This window comes from Oncorhynchus mykiss, chromosome 2 (assembly GCF_013265735.2).
Source record: "Oncorhynchus mykiss isolate Arlee chromosome 2, USDA_OmykA_1.1, whole genome shotgun sequence".
Taxonomy (NCBI): domain Eukaryota; kingdom Metazoa; phylum Chordata; class Actinopteri; order Salmoniformes; family Salmonidae; genus Oncorhynchus; species Oncorhynchus mykiss.
The window spans coordinates 63,209,376-63,225,804 of NC_048566.1; the positions used below are offsets into that span (position 1 = coordinate 63,209,376).

The 16,429-nt window shown below is 44.4% G+C and overlaps 1 protein-coding gene across 5 annotated transcripts in view; it reads right to left on the reverse strand.

Annotated features, from left to right (window-relative positions):
- The window catches only part of LOC110493507 (SRSF protein kinase 2), a 78,069-nt gene extending 62,607 nt beyond the window's left edge, over window positions 1-15,462 (reverse strand). For 2 of the 5 annotated variants that reach the window (XM_036952729.1, XM_036952726.1), the window contains exons 1-2: window positions 15,352-15,462; window positions 15,063-15,129 (exon numbers count right to left, since the gene is read on the reverse strand). In XM_036952729.1, the coding sequence (XP_036808624.1) occupies window positions 15,063-15,129; window positions 15,352-15,367 (83 nt within the window). In that variant the 5' untranslated portion in view covers window positions 15,368-15,462. The remainder of the gene's footprint in view (window positions 1-15,062; window positions 15,130-15,351) is intronic. The other 3 variants (XM_036952751.1, XM_036952750.1, XM_036952742.1) reach the window with 2 other exon arrangements.
- Between the last annotated feature and the right edge of the window lie 967 nt (window positions 15,463-16,429).

The window sequence follows — 16,429 nt, forward strand, 5'->3', positions numbered from 1 at the left end:
AATATTTTGGAGTTGCATAAGATTAATGAATGTATTCATGTACATTCAAAAACATAGATATTGAAACAAACCATTCTAAAAAAAAGAACCTGCAATAGAGCATGCTGGGAAATATGACAATGATGGGTGTGGTGTTGGTTCAACTCTGGTTAATCGAGGGACCCCCCCCCCCCCCCCCCCCCTTGAGCCAATGCGCAGTCATTTTGACTCAAACATTCTTACAGTCTAATAAATACATTTCATATATGCTATCGGTAAAATAATAATTTGGTTGTGTTTATGAAGGTCTTGGGTATCATCAGAATACAACACATTTTTATTATTTAAAATAACACAATAGCATTTTCAAAGCTCCAAAAAGTCACTTTGAAAAATCCACACCGGCCACTTTGCTCTGCGCTATTAAAGGGACAAATCTGCAGGCTTCCATAGCGTAGCTCCCTCGTCAAGAACCCCAAACTTAACTCAAAGGTTCTTTATCGGGCAAGAGTTCTCCAAGGAACCTTAAGAGCCGAGGAAGAACCATTTAAGAACCTTGATTTTTTTCTCAGTGTATGTCATGGCTTGCTATAAGGCACAGCAGCTATGCCCTATTTAGCTATGACTAAGTATCGTGGTTATTATACACACAATGCACAACAACAACAACAAGCAATTTATATGTTTGTTTTGGACTGGTAGAACTAGAAATGAGGAAGCCCTGAACAAAGCCTCTGTTCCCGACCAACAGCATAGTTACTGGATCTCACTGGATGATGGGATAGAGCTCTCTGGTGTTCACTGAGAGAACTGCACTCTGCCTGAGCCTCAAATTGAACACAATTTTATTTTTACCAAATAGAAACCGTTTAAGCGGCGATACAAGGCACAGGGTAGAAATAAAAACAGAAATGGGTTAGGGAAACAGGCTAAATCAGAAAGCCTTTCAGACTTTCATCTGCCTGTACCAGGCAGAACAACCTGGTCTCAGGGCATTTTGTATTATTCTGTATGTAAATCCGAAGCACTCCATTTAATATGGCAGGACAACCTGGTTTCAGAGCATTTCGTATTATTTTGTACATTAGTCCAAGACACTCCATTTAGTAAATGTTACGTTTTGTATGGTATGTATTAACTTGTGGATGTCCATCACCCATTCTGTATGATATATTATGAATGACAATTAATTTTAAATGTACAATATTTTACGAACTTGCAAAACTTATGATATGTTAAGAATTTTGGCTAGGTGGCTATCGCTAGCTAGCTAACATTCCCTAGGTTAGGGTTTAGGGTTAAGTTTAGGGTTAAGTTTAGGAGTTAGGTTGAAGGGTTGTTAGGGGAAGGGTTAGCTAAAATGGTTAAGGTTAGGATTAGGGGAAGGGTTAGCTAAAATGGTTACGGTTAGGGTTAGGAGAGAGGTTAGCTAACATTCTAAGTAGTTACAAAGTAGCTAAAAAGTAGTAAGTAGTTGAAAAGTTGGTAATTAGCTCAAATGCAAAAGTTGTCAGTGATGAGATTTGAACTTGCAACCTTTGGGTTGATAGACATTTGCGTTATACACCCACCACCCTACTTAAGTAACCATCTGTCTCATGTAACCATACAAACGTAACATATCATACTAACTTCAAGAGTTGCAGATTTACATTTACTGTGTTACGTTTAGTCTATGAGATCAGGTGATGCAAGTGCATACAGCAGCACTGCCACAAGCTGCATGGGGCACAGCACACAACAACGAGAGGTCTGTGTTCCAACTAACATTAATGCCCCAGCCAAAGGAAGTAGGCAAGCTTTCCATCTGTCGTATTCATATAACCAGCTGTGACCAATGTGCCCTCGTTAAATAAGGGAATAATGAAATGAGCCTAACTGGCAAGTCAGAAGAGTGTGACATTAACCAGGTTTCCATCCAACCTTTTTTATGTGAGTAAAGTACATGTCGGATAAAACATTTCACGACAGTACACTTCGCAAAAATGTCGACAAAACAAAATACACTTGACAAGGTAAAATTAATCATACGAGAAACGGTGGTGAAACGCCTTTATGCTCAAATATTGATATAATAACTATCATGTCGAAGTAAACTTGAAGTCATGTTATAATATGTTGTGTGGTCCTCCCTCTATGTCTCAGGAAAGCACGCAGTGTATTAGGCTACAGATGAAATAAATTATGATGAACTTCACAGGGTGGTGAAAGTGCACGGTGATGAGCTTGATGCTCCTTTCCAGTAAATATCAAGGGTCTTATTCTGGTGACATAATAATTGATGCTTGGCTGCCTTTTGTCAAATAAAAATAATCTCGCTCTTTTGTCCCTATTAATCTCATTATATAATTTAGTAGGCTACTCCCGCAATGTATCTGATACTTTGAACTGTTGGCTGGAGCGAACATGCAAGACCAGAGTAGGCACATTCGCTATCTAACGCAATTTAAAAAACCATCAGTAGAGTTGAAGGATGGAAACCCATTTAAATTGCAACAGTTGTTTTTTCCGGTATATGGGAATTTAACAGCAAAAATGATTGTAATCTGTAATCTCGCACAGCCTTTAATCTACAACAAATCCATTTGATGGGCTAGCTAGCGTTCGGTGGGAGTGAGAGCTGAGCTAGCAAACAGTGTAACAAAAGTATCATTTCATATTCTACAAATACTCCAATAGCTTCTGCATTTCAGGAATCACTTTAACAAGTACCCCTTGTTGCACTGTTAAATTATTTACCCATTTAAAGCTATTTGTTTTTGGAGGAAAACTTTTTGGAATGACCTCAATGGGCTTGTCCGAAGTGTCGGATTTGACAACAGTTGCTATCCATTGGAGCGCTACGACTGGTTGCCCAAACTTCTAGGGCAGGGCTTAGCGAAGGGTCAATTGTAAGGAAACCAGCTGTAAAATGATTATGTAGTTTGGTCAAGATTTGGGAATATAGCTGAACTAACATACAATGTTGCCTTCCAAAGACAAACTTGAATTTGTCATTTGACTAAACAAGTTTTTATACATTCAGCTCACTGTGAACTCAACAAATCAAATCAAATTTTATTTTGCACACGCGCCGAATACAACAGGTGTAGTAGACCTTACAGTGAAATGCTTACTTACGAGCCCTTAACCAACAATGCAGTTTTAACATTCACACATTAGCTCAATTTCTTTCCCACCTAACTCATAGAATAATGATGATTAACATTGGTTTCGTTGGCTTTTTTACGGTGCTATTGTGGATGTTTTATGTATACAGACTTGCCTGCGTCATTCTGGCTGGAAGGGTATGTTTGGGGCAGCTCATCTCACCATGTGTGTGTGTGTGTGTGTGTGTGTGTGTGTGGCTGAGATGGCTCAGCCAGAACCACTGACGGGATAGAGATTACAGTGTGTTTACAATGGCAACGGAGCTGCCACTGTAAACACACAGAAGAGGGGGTGTTTATGGTGTGAACCGTCTGCGTGGCTGTACACACACACACACACACACACACACACACACACACACACACACACACACACACACACACACAGCTCTGGATTAGCGCTGATAGATATTGAGATGAATAAACCTCCTCCCCCAGTCTGGTTAGGTTCCAATCACACAGTAGGCAGGCCTAACGTTTAATTCACTACAATAGCCTTAGTAATACACTACATGGACAAAAGTATGTGGACACTGTTCATTGAACATCTTATTCCAAAATCATGGGCATTAAAATGGAGCTAGTCCCCCCCATTTGCTGCTATAACAGCCTCCACTCTTCTGGGAAGGCTTTCCACTAGATGTTGGAACATTGCTGCGGGGACTTGTTTCCATTCAGCCACAAGAGCATTAGTGAGGTCGGGCACTGATCTTGGGCGATTAGGGCCTGGCTCGCAGTCGGCGTTCCAATTCATCCCAAAGGTGTTCGATGGGGTTGAGGTCTGGGCTCTGTACAGGCCAGTCAAGTTCTTCCACACCTACTTCGACAAACCATTTCTGTATGAACCTCACTTCGTGCACGGGGGCATTGTCATGCTGAAACAGGAAAGAGCCTTCCCCTAACTGTTTCCACAAAGTTGGAAGCACAGAATCATCTAGAATGTCATTGTATGCTGTAGCGTTAATATTTATCTTCACTGGAACTAAGGGGCCTAGACCGAACCATAAAAACAGCCCCAGACCATTATTTATCCACCAAACTTTACAGTTGGTACTATGCATTCGGGCAGGTAGCGTTCTCCTGGCATCCACCAAACCCATATTTGTCTGCCGGACTGCCAGATGGTGAAGCGTTTTCACTGCTCCAGAGTCCAATAGTGGCGAGGTGAAGCGTTTTCACTGCTCCAGAGTCCAATAGTGGCGAGCTTTACACCCCTTCAGCCAACGCTTGGCAATGCGCATGGTGATCTTAGGCTTGTGTGCGGCTGGTCGGCCATGGAAACCTATTTCATGAAGCTCCGGACAAACAGTTATTGTGCTGTTGTTGCTTCCAGAGGCAGTTCGGGACTCGGTAGTGAGTGTTGCAAACGAGGACAGACGATTTTTATGGTCCACCCGTTTCAGCCCTCTGCAGTCCCATTCTGTGAGCTTGTCTGACCTACCACTTTGCGGCTAAGCCGTTGTTGCTCTTAGACATTTCCACTTCACAATAACAGCACTTACAATTGACTGGGGTTTGACGAAGTGACTTGTTGGAAGTCACTGAGCTCTTCATTTGTCTTTGGAAATTGCATAGCTGTGTCCTCAATTTCATACACCTGTCAGCAACGGGTGTGGCTGAAATAGCCAAATCCACTAATTTGAAGGGGTATCCACATACTTTTGTATATATAGTATATCAATACTAACTAGCTGCTATGTCATTGATAATACACCATGATTGTGTGATGCGATTATTATGATCAGGTTATTTGAGCCAAATAGAGGAGAGACACACCCATGAATAGTATTATTGGCAGGTAGGCTTAGCTGCTGGTTAATCCCTGAATGGAATAAGAACACACACCTAATCACACACACACACATGCGTGCACGTGTGTACATGATAAAATTATTAGTGGAGGGACTCCCGAGTGGCGCATCATTTTAAGGCACTGCATTGCAGTCACTACAGACGCGGGTTCGATCCTAGGCTGACACATAAGGCGGCGCACAATTGGCCCAGCTTGGTCCGGGTTAGGGGAGGGTTTGGCCAGCCAGGATTTCATTGTCCCATTGTGCTCTAGCGACTCCTTGTGGCGGGCCAGGCACCTGCAAGCTGACTTCGGACACCAGCATTACGCAGTTTCCTCTGACACATTGGTGCGGCTGGCTTCCGGGTTAAGCGAGCCACTCGGGAGGCCCTCCACTAATAATTTTATCATGTACACACGTGCACGCATGTGTGTGTGTGTGGGTCATATTTTGGAGGACACATGGCTCTCGACTTTTACCTCTCCCGAGTCCATAGGGGAGTTGCAGCGATGGGACAAGACTGTAACTACCATTTGGGTGGAAAAATGGGTAAAAAGTACAAAAACACCCCCCAAGTATTAGTGGAGGGGAGAGTGTAACACTAGCCCACTGACAGGTCAGATATGGCCGTCCAGGACTACACTTAACACAACACTTCCCTCACTATGCCTGGGTAGTTGGCAGACGCCTTGGTTTTGATCACACAGTGTATGAGGCACAACATCTGTTGTTCTTTCTCTCACACACAAGCCTTAGGCATTTTCTATTTCCAGCTCTTCTCAGAATATCAGAAACTCATGATCAGATATGGGGCTTCACTTATAAAAGAGAGGAGGATAAATTGAGAAGATTGGAAGATAAAATGTACCTATATTAAACCATTTAAGAGGGAGAAAACAACTGTGCTATGGGAGTGGTACATTCAGGGACCTGGTCAACTAAATTAACACAATTATCATACCCCCTTTCCACATTTTCCAACAGACTCACACTGCTTCACCTTTAATCACCAGCAGGGGGCAGCCAAGAGAGGATTTTTAGGTTCTTTGCCCTCACTGGCACTGTGATCCTCCATGAGTAAATATGAACACAGAATGAAATGCTCTAATGCCTCGCTTTTGCCTTGATGGTCTGGCCTACCTGGCCCTGGCTGGAACTGGACTGCAGCTCATAGATGTTTTGAGAGACACACAGGCAGATCAAATGTAGGTTAAACCTCCAGTACAACATCTTATTCACCCATGCATGATGGTACTTGTGTCTCATCGCAATAGTTTTACAGTGCCGGAATCCTGTCTGGTATTAGCAAGAACAAAAATACAGCATATGAAAACATTTCTCAAAACCCACCACCAAATTCTGAGGAGAACATCGTGCCAGTCCTAATCAGTAGGCCTTAATATGGATTAAATGGATAGGGTAGATTTAGTTCAACCAAATCAAATCAAACTTTAGACCCATGCCAAATCTTTTCAGTCTCCTGAGTGGAAAAGGTTTTGTCATGCCCTCTTTACGACTGTATGTTTGGACCATGATAGTTCGTTGGTGATGTGTACACCCGAACAAACTCTCGACCCGCTCCACTACAGCCCTGTCGATGTTAATGGGGGCCTGTTTGGCCCACCTTTTCCTGTAGTCCACGATCAGCTCCTTTGTCTTGCTCACATTGAGGGAGAAGTTGTTGTCCTGGCACAACACTGTCAGTTCTCTGACCTCCTCCCTATAGGCCGTCTCATCGTTGTCGTGATCAGGCCTACCACTGTTGTGTCGTCAGCAAACTTAATGATGGGGTTGGAGTCATTTTTGGCCACGCAGTCGTGGGTGAACAGGCAATACAGGAGGGGACTAAGTGCAAACCCCAGAGGGGCCCCAGTGTTTGCATGGCAGACGTGTTGTCACCTACTCTTACCACCTGGGGGGCGGCCTGTCAGGAAGTTCAGGATCCAGTTGCAGAGGGAGGTGTTTAGTCCCAGGGTCCTTAGCTTAGTGATGAGCTTCGTGGGCACTATGGTGTTGAACGCTGAGCTGTAGTCAATGAACAGCATTCCTACATAGGTGTTTATTTTGTCCAGGTGAGAAAGGGCAGTGTGGAGTGCGATTGAGATTGCATCCTCTGTGGATCTGTTGGGGTGATAGGCGAATTGGAGTGGGTCTAGGGTGTCTGGGGGGATGTTGTTGATGTGAGCCATGACCAGCCTTTCAAAACACTTCATGGCTACCGACGTGAGTGCCATGGGGCGGTAATCATTTAGGCAGGTTACCTTCGCTTCCTTGGGCACAGGGACTATGGTGGTCTGCTTGAAATATGTCGGTATTATAGACTCAGTCAGGGAGAGGTTGAAAATGTCAGTGAAGACACTCGACAGTTGGTCCGCGCATGCTTTGAGTACATGTCCTGGTAATCCGTTATTGTGAATGTTGACCTGTTTAAAGGTTTTGTTCACATCAGCTACCGAGAGCATTATCACACAGTCATCCAGAACAGCTGGTGCTCTCGTGCATGCTTCAGTGTTGCTTTCCTCTAAGCGAGCATACCAGGCATTCTGGTAGGCTCGCATTACTGGGCAGCTCGCATCTGGGTTTCCCTTTAACCTCTGTAATAGTTTTTAAGCCTTGCCACAGCCGACGAGCATCAGAGCTGGTGTAGTAAGATTCAATCTTAATCCTGTATTGATGCTTTGCTTGTTTGATGGTTCGTCTGAGGGCATAGAGGGATTTCTTATCCCTTATCCCGTGTCCGGATTAGTCTCCCACTCCTTGAAAGCGGAAGCTCTAGCCTTTAGCTCGATGCAGATGCTGCCTGTAATCAATGGCTTCTGGTTGGGATATGTACTTACAGTCACTGTGGGGACGACATCATCGATACACTTATTGATGAAGCCGATGACTGAGGTGGTGGATTCCTCAATGCCATTGGATGATTCCCGGAACATATTCCAGTCTGTGCTAGCGAAACAGTCCGTGTCATCCGACCACTTCCATATTATTATTTATCTATTTATTTATTTATTTATTTTTAGCCCTTTTTCTCCCCAATTTCGTGGTATCCAATTGTTGTAGTAGCTACTATCTTGTCTCATCGCTACAACTCCCGTACGAGCTCGGGAGAGACGAAGGTTGAAAGTCATGCATCCTCCGATACACAACCCAACCAAGCCGCACTGCTTCTTAACACAGCACGCATCCAACCCGGAAGCCAGCCGCACCAAGGAGGAAACACTGTGCACCACCTTGGTTAGCGCACACTGCGCCCAGCCCGCCACAGGAGTCGCTGGTGCGCGATGAGACACCCCTACCGACTAAGCCCTCCCTAACCCGGGCGACGCTAGGCCAATTGTGCGTCGCCCCTGGGCGCAAACCCAGGGACTCTGATGGCACAGCTGGTGCTGCAGTACAGTGCCCTTAACCGGCGCAGTGGCCGGACCACTTCCATATTGACCGAGTCACGGGTACTTCCTGCTTTAGTTTTTGGTTGTAAGCAGGGATCAGGAGGATATAATTATGGTCAGATTTGCCAAATGGAGGGCGGGGGAGAGCTTTGTATGCATCTCTGTGTGTGGAGTAAAGGTGGTCTAGGATCCCCCCCCCCCCCCCCCCCCCCCCCCTCTGGTTGCACATGTGACATGCTGGTAAAAATGTGGTAAAATGGATTTAAGTTTGCTTGCAATAAAGTCCCCAGCCACTAGGAGTGCCGCTTCTGGGTGAGCATTTTCTTCTTTGGTTATGGCCTTATAGAGTTGGTTGAGAGCGGTCTTAGTGGCAGTTAAGTGGTAAATAGACGGCTACAAATAATACCGATGAGAACTCTCTTGGTAGATAGTGTGGTCTACAGCTTATCATAAGGCACTCTGCCTCAGGCAAGCAATATCTTGAGACTTCTTTAATATTTGACATTGCACACCAGCTGTTATTGACAAAAAGACACACACCCCCACCCCTCGTCTTACCAGAGGTAGAATCTCTGTTCTGCCGGTGCATGGAAAATACCGCTAGCTCTATATTGTCCGTATCTTCGTTCAGCCACGTCTCAGTGAAACATAAGATGTTACAGTTTTTAATGTCTCGTTGGTAGGATAATCTTAATTTATTTTCCAATGATTGCACGTGCGTTAGCAAGAAGAACGGATGCCAGTGGGAGTTTACTCGCTCGCCTCCGGATTCTCAGAAGGCTGCCTGATCTGCGGCCCCTTTCCCAGCGTCTTTTCTTCACGCAAAAGTTGTCGATCTGGGCCTGTTCCACTGAAAGCAGGATATCCTTCTCATCGGACTCGTTAAAGGAAAAAGTTTATTCCAGTCCGCGTTGAGTAATCGCTTTTCTGATGTCCAGAAGTTATTTTCGGGCCTTCCTTGTTTTATGGATTTGGCAGTAATCTGTGGATCCTGATAATCAGCAACTAAAATATGGGTTAGTCTACTTTTACAGTTGACCATTATTATTATTATTAAATAGAAAGCGATATGAGCTGGAGAACCCCTTTTACATGCTCCAAATAATCATGCCTAAATCAATGCAAAATCACTTCAAGCCAAGTGTAGAAAAGTCGGATCCTCTTCAGCAAGCTACACTTAAATACAGATTGGTCTACCTAAAACACTCCTGGTCCATTGGTGGTGCAATGGCCTACTTCTTCATACAATTAACTGCCAGTCAATCAGCCCTACTCCTTTACTGTGTCCTCCTTGGGAGAACCCAGAGCAAGAGCATAACACACACTGGGACCTTATTGTCAATATCTGTGTGAGAGTGATAGCTTAGCTATTCTATATGCTGCACACTCCAAAACAGATGTTTCCTCACTATTAGCATACAGCTTTCATATTGCCTACCCAATCGTTATAGAGTCATCAGTGTGAGACAACGGACGTCAAACAGTAATAGCAACTGATCTTTTCTCATGACTACTTACTTGAAATGGTGTGTATTGGGCTTATTGGTTTAGCTGGTTAGCTAGCTGCCTGTCACGCTAACTAATAGCAGCGTAATGACATGACTAAGGATTCGTGTTAAGTGGCACCCATCAGAACGTATTGTTCTGAGAGTTGCTCTTAACTACTAGATTAGGCTCACTTGTGCTTACGATAAATGTCATGTTACCCAAACAAGCATGGAGTGGGTGTGTGTGGATTATGGGCTTTGTTTTAGCACCTTCATGGTCCTGACTGAATTCAACACAAGCACAGCCTTGTTACAGCTGTTTCTCCAGACCAGAAGGGGAACTGGTGCACATTGTTGCCCTGCAGGTTTGACTTCTCATGACACATTTTTCAGCAGTGGAAAAACATGGCCGCACCTACAACCACACGAATACACACAATCAAGCACAGGAACACGCATTGACAGATGTGTGATCTATGTGCACGTCATCCTGAGTCTGATATGGCACAGACTACTCTGACACCCATTTCCTCTCTCCTTTCCTCTTAACTCTCCCTCTCCCTGGTCTTCCTCCGCTGTCTCCCCCTCTCTTCTCCACTGCTGTCCAGGGACAGGCAGTCCCTCCCTCCCTCTCCACTGAATTACAGTGCATGAGGCTCACATGGTGTACTCTGCTAGGCTGTGGCTATCTAGTCCAGCAGAGACATTCTGATAAGGCCTATATGGTACCACCCTCATCGCTAGCATTGAGAATTTGAGATACACACACAAAAAATGGGTAAACAAGGGCATCTAAACACCAGGTAAGTGATGTCCATTCAGTAGAGCTAGCCAGGTCTGGTCTGGTGTATTGGCTCTTCACCATCACTAAGTGATCCCCTCTGGGAATCAATTCAATGAATTAATTAAGTCAGCTGAGGTCTGAGCTCAGACAACTGTGACGCCTGTACCTAGTCCTCTGACTTCCATTGAAGAAGCACCACAACATAGCAATGTTGTGTATCATAACCACTATCATAACCATTTATATATTTGACTTAACTCCAAACTATAATCATAATTAGGCTTAAATAATTTGTCATATTTGCAAAAGTTCTCTCAAATTTGGGGCCTGATGGGAGTTGAGAGCTGGAGCAACAGTAACCAGCTACTACAGAAAGAAAATGTTGGTTTGAATTCCTGAGAGCATTCTGCTACCTGGCATTCTGCTACCTCTGCTACCTACCACACGCAGTCCTGTTCGCCAGGCTGCTCCCATCTTCAATCAGCTGGCGAAAGGCAAGACAAAAATCAATGCAGTTTACAATGCAATGTGTAGCAACATCATTCAGACTACATTGGCTCATACAGGGATCTACATTACAGCAATACACAGAGAGCAGATCTATACGACTGTTGAATTTATTATTGATAAATCAATAAACAATATCCCCATTTTAAATAGAATTGTATCTAGGTAAACTTATACATTGTTTTATAAGTGATTGACAATATGAGTTCATAAGAAGGGATTGTGTGACACGGACAAGGAGTAATAAAATGTTAAAGAACACCATTTCAACTAGGTAGAAACAAATGGGTTGGGGACTGAGTAAAAACATAAGGTCGTTAGCCTATGGTTGACCCAACTGAAACTTAGCTCTGGGGTTTTTAGATAAGGCAGTGAGTGCGCTCCTAGGTTTTCTGTCTAATAAAACTGTCAGTTCAGTGGTGATCGATAATGTTGAGGGGTCAAAAGTTATTTGGGAGTGTGGTAGTAAGTTAGAATGAACTTTTCACCTTACTTTGTCCCGGTCGAGAGGAGGGGATTCGGTTAAAGCAGTGAAATGACGTCATGATCTGTATATAAACTGATGCATGTGTTTAAGTGGGAGCGCGCTCCGAGAATAAATTATATTACCTATTATTTAAAGACTGGTCTGCGTCTATTTTATGCAAACAAGAAATCTTACAAATTCTCATAAAATAGATTAAGGGCTTTCAATTGATGAAAGCACATTGGCATAATTAAATTATACTAACAACGACACACACTGGGCGTTGTTAGTGATATCATAACTCCTACAGAAACTCCAGCTTCAGTGCTAACAGTGAGGGTGGTATAAATCTGCTCTCTGTGTATTGCTGTAATACAGATCCCTGTATGAGCCAATGCAGTCTGAATGATGTTGTGACACATTGAATTGTAAACTGCACTGATTGTTGTCTCGCCTTTCGCCAGTTGATTGAAGATGGGAGCAGTGGCACATACAGAGTTATGATAATGTTATTGAAACTCTAGTGCAGGGTTGCCAAACTAATTTTTCCCCGGGGGCCGCATTCGGTCTTCAACAAGGTTGACATTTTGTTAAATATCCTTGCTGACAAAATGTGCCAAAAAATAGTCCTAGTTTTTGGAATTTTATGCTCCCTGACTGTCTAGCTTTCAGTTAGGTGATTATTAGTGAACTGGACACAGTCCAGAAACTGTTTGAATGTAGGTCCATTATCATTACTACACAATTTTGAGTTGGTTTTAGTTATTTTAAAATATATTGAGTTTGTGAGCTGTGTGTTTGAATTAATAAACTCTGAATTGAGATGACTGAGTAATCTAGAACAATAACTCTAGGACGGTCAGAGGTTTAGCCATCATTCATTTCAACGTGTTTACCTACAAATCTACCTGATTATGTATTTAAGTAAAATTATGTAAAAACACAAACTGCAAACAGAAACTCAGGGAAAAAAGAAACGTCCTCTCACTGTCAACTGCGTTTCTTTTTCAGCAAACTTAACATGTTTGTATGAACATAACAAGATTCAACAACTGAGACATAAACTGAACAAGTTCCACAGACATGTGACTAACAGAAATGGAATGTGTCCCTGGGTCAAAATCAGAAGTAACAGTCAGTATCTGGTGTGGCCACCAGCTGCATTAAGTACTGAAGTGCATCTCCTCCTCATGGACTGCACCAGAATTGCCCACTCTTCCACCAAGGCACCTGCAAGTTCCCGGACATTTCTGGGGGGAATGGCCCTAGCCCTCATCCGATCCAACAGGTCCCAGACGTGCTCAACGGGATTGAGATCCAGGCTCTTCGCTGGCCGTGGCGGAACACTGACTCCCTGTCTTGCAGGAAATCACATACAGAACGAGCAGTATGGGTTATGGCATTGCCATGCTGGAGGGTAATGTCAGGATGAGCCTGCAGGAGGGGTACCACATGAGGGAGGAGGAAGGCTCAGTCCCCAGACAGACAGATAAGTCTGTGTTCTTATGCGTGAGCTGGTGAAAGAGTGATAGGATCACATTACTACGTTTTTTTATTGCTACTTTTACCCTTTTTTCACCCCAATTTCGCGATATCCAATCCAATACAGTCTTGTCTCATCGCTACAACTCCCGTATGGACTCGTGAGAGGCGAAGGTTGAGAGCCGTGTGTCCTCTCGAAACACGACCTAACCAAGCCGCACTGCTTCTTGACACAATGCCCACTTAACCCGCCAGCTGCACCAACGTGTCAGAGGAAACACTGTGGACCTGGCAACCGTGTCAGCGCGCACTACGCCCGGCCCGCCACAGGAGTCGGTTGTGAGCGATGGGACAAGGACATCCCTGCCGGTCAAACCCTCCCCTAACCTGGACGACGCTGGGCCAATTGTGCGCTGCCCCCCCAGTCAGGGGCCGGCTGCGACAGAGCCTGGACTCGAACTCAGAATCTCTAGTGGCATAGCTTGCCCTGCGATGCAGTGCCTTAGACCACTGCGCTACTCGGGAGGCCCACATTACTGACTGACTGTACACCATAAAAGAAGCAAAAGTTGGATGAAAAGTTGGACGTGCCGAAATAGAAAAAAGTTAACTTAATTTAATCTACTGTAGGTCGAGATGAGCCTCCTGTCTGTAGCAATAGACAGGTAGACTTACTTCTCCTGAATGGCCTAACCATACACAAAACAGCACACACACACGTGGGCTGTGGGCACGGTGGTACAGGCCAGAAAGATAGAGGATGTTACAGTTGCATTTGTCAATTTCTCCTTCAAAGCAATTTCAAGTCACATGATGTCAATATCCCCCATTTGAATCAACTGAAATTAATACATTGTAATAGATCCATTATTAGCTGCATGATAATAAGAGACATTTCCAACATCGTTCAATTAATGGCAAAAAAAAAAACGCAGCTTAAATAAATGTATATTTGACACGTTTGTGAGTGATGTGGTATAATTTGGTGAACGTATCCTGAAGCAACAGATAGACCATTCCAGCACCTTCCATAGCTGCGCGTGTGTGGGCAGAACCTTGGTATGGTATCACCTAACTAATGCAGTGACTACACCGGTGACGTCGGTCCAATAGCAGCATGCCATGAAGTCGGCTCCTCTCTCTCCAGACCAATTCGCATGCACTTTACAGAGCCACTGCGCCGCGGCGCGCACACCAACACTGCACTCCGTCATAACCGGCTCATGCGCCATGCAAAATACAGCACTCACACACCCAAAATTCACAGAGATCTCATTCACTCTAGTATAAGTCCCTCTATACACACTCCGTATAGGCACTGTTACATCATATAGCAGCCACAGACCCAGTGCGATTCACAAATGGCGCCTATAAGCAGATGACGCTATTCATTCCGGGTGCTTATTCGTCTCTCCCATTACTGCAATGAGACCAAGGAAGCCTGTCACACCTGTCAGATCTTATTTGCAATCTCCAACCAAGTCAAGGCTCTCAGCCCCAAATGATGCAGCCGATACCAAGACGCCTTCAGCGTTTAACAAGTACACAGACAGAGAGAGTCATTGGTCATTTATTGCGATCTACAACTTCAGCATGCAATTCATATCCTATATGGGCAAGACTCCACTCCACTCCGGGTACGATATATGATATTAATCGACGTAACCACACACACCGGCCCGAGAGACGTTGCCAATGACAACTTCCAACACAGTTGGACCGCCCAGAAGAGACGGACCCGAGCCGCAGAGGCAAGGCAGAGTTCCAGTTCCCGCCAGCACCATCGCAGTATGCCTGCGTGTGTACATTGTGCCATAGGTGCGCAAAAACAGACTCTCCCCCATATGTCGCCTTCACACCAGCCACTCAGCCAGACACTGTCAATAGTGACAGCCGGCTGGCTGACGTTGTATGGGAAGCCTTATAACCGCTATCACTGAAACAAAACACAACAAATGAGCACAGCACAGCACTGCACAACCAACACTCCAAGTACACTCCTCTTCCCGACCGCCGCCCTGCTTACCTCTTTCCGTGGGCTGCCTTGTCTTTTTTCCCCTTCGGCCTTCTCTTTCGGGCCTGGATGGCCATCACTAATAGATTTATGCAGAGGTGGGACCGAGGTCCGAGCACGGAGAGAGAGTGAGAGTGGGGGACAGGGAGAAAGAACAACACATCAGTCTCGAGCTATAACTGGCCGGTCCAAGCATCGTAAACCTAAAAGGTTGAAAACCGTCATTTCACCACTTCTAACCAAAACCTACATATGCTGTCCAGGATGCAGAATATTTGAAGAATAAAATAGATTTCCATACCTTTCCTGGAGCTCATGATGTTTTCCTCCTTCCCCTCAGCAGCAGCGGCAGCTCAGCGCCAGCAGCCGGGATCTCTCGCTATCCAGCCTTCCCTCCAGAGAACGCGCACTCCCTCTGTCGTTAGGAGGAGGAGGCGCGCTCAGGCACTGGAGCTCTATGCTACATGGCCGCGCACAACTGGCAGGGGAGGTGAGTGCAAAAAGGAGCCCCCAAAGAACTAAAACCAGAAAGACTGACTCCCGTCTACATTATTAGACTATCCCAATGTATTGTCTCTGATGTCATGAACTTGAAAGGATTCCCTCTGCTTGCCTCCATATTTATCACCACCCCAAAGCATTATTAGTTATTAGGCCTATAGGCTAACTGGGTCATATTATGAGCAAGGAAAAGACTCCAGCTAAATTATCCACCATATTTTATATTTTTGCAAGACATTTTTTTTAAATATTTTTGCAAGACGAACTACAAAAATCTCTGAAACTGGAAACACTTATCTCCCTCACTAGCTTTCAGCACCAACTGTCAGAGCAGCTCACAGATTACTGCACCTGTACATAGCCCACCTATAATTTAGGCCAAACAACTACCTCTTTCCCTACTGTATTTATTTTATTTATTTTGCTCCTTTGCACCCCATTATTTTTATTTCTACTTTGCACATTCTTCCACTGCAAATCTACCATTCCAGTGTTTTACTTGCTATATTGTATTTACTTTGCCACCATGGCCTTTTTTTGCCTCTACCTCCCTTATCTCACCTCATTTGCTCACATCGTATATAGACTTGTTTATACTGTTTTATTGACTGTATGTTTGTTTTACTCCATGTGTAACTCTATGTCGTTGTATATGTCGAACTGCTTTGCTTTATCTTGGCCAGGTCGCAATTGTAAATGAGAACTTGTTCTCAACTTGCCTACCTGGTTAAATAAAGGTGCAATAAATAAATAAATAAAAACATTTATTGACACGTTGGTTTACTTTTCTGTCAGAGTTGCCATCTTAAAGGATCTTACCAATTTGGAGAACTGTTAAGGCTAGGCTACTGGAGGGACCCAGACATGGTCAGATAGGC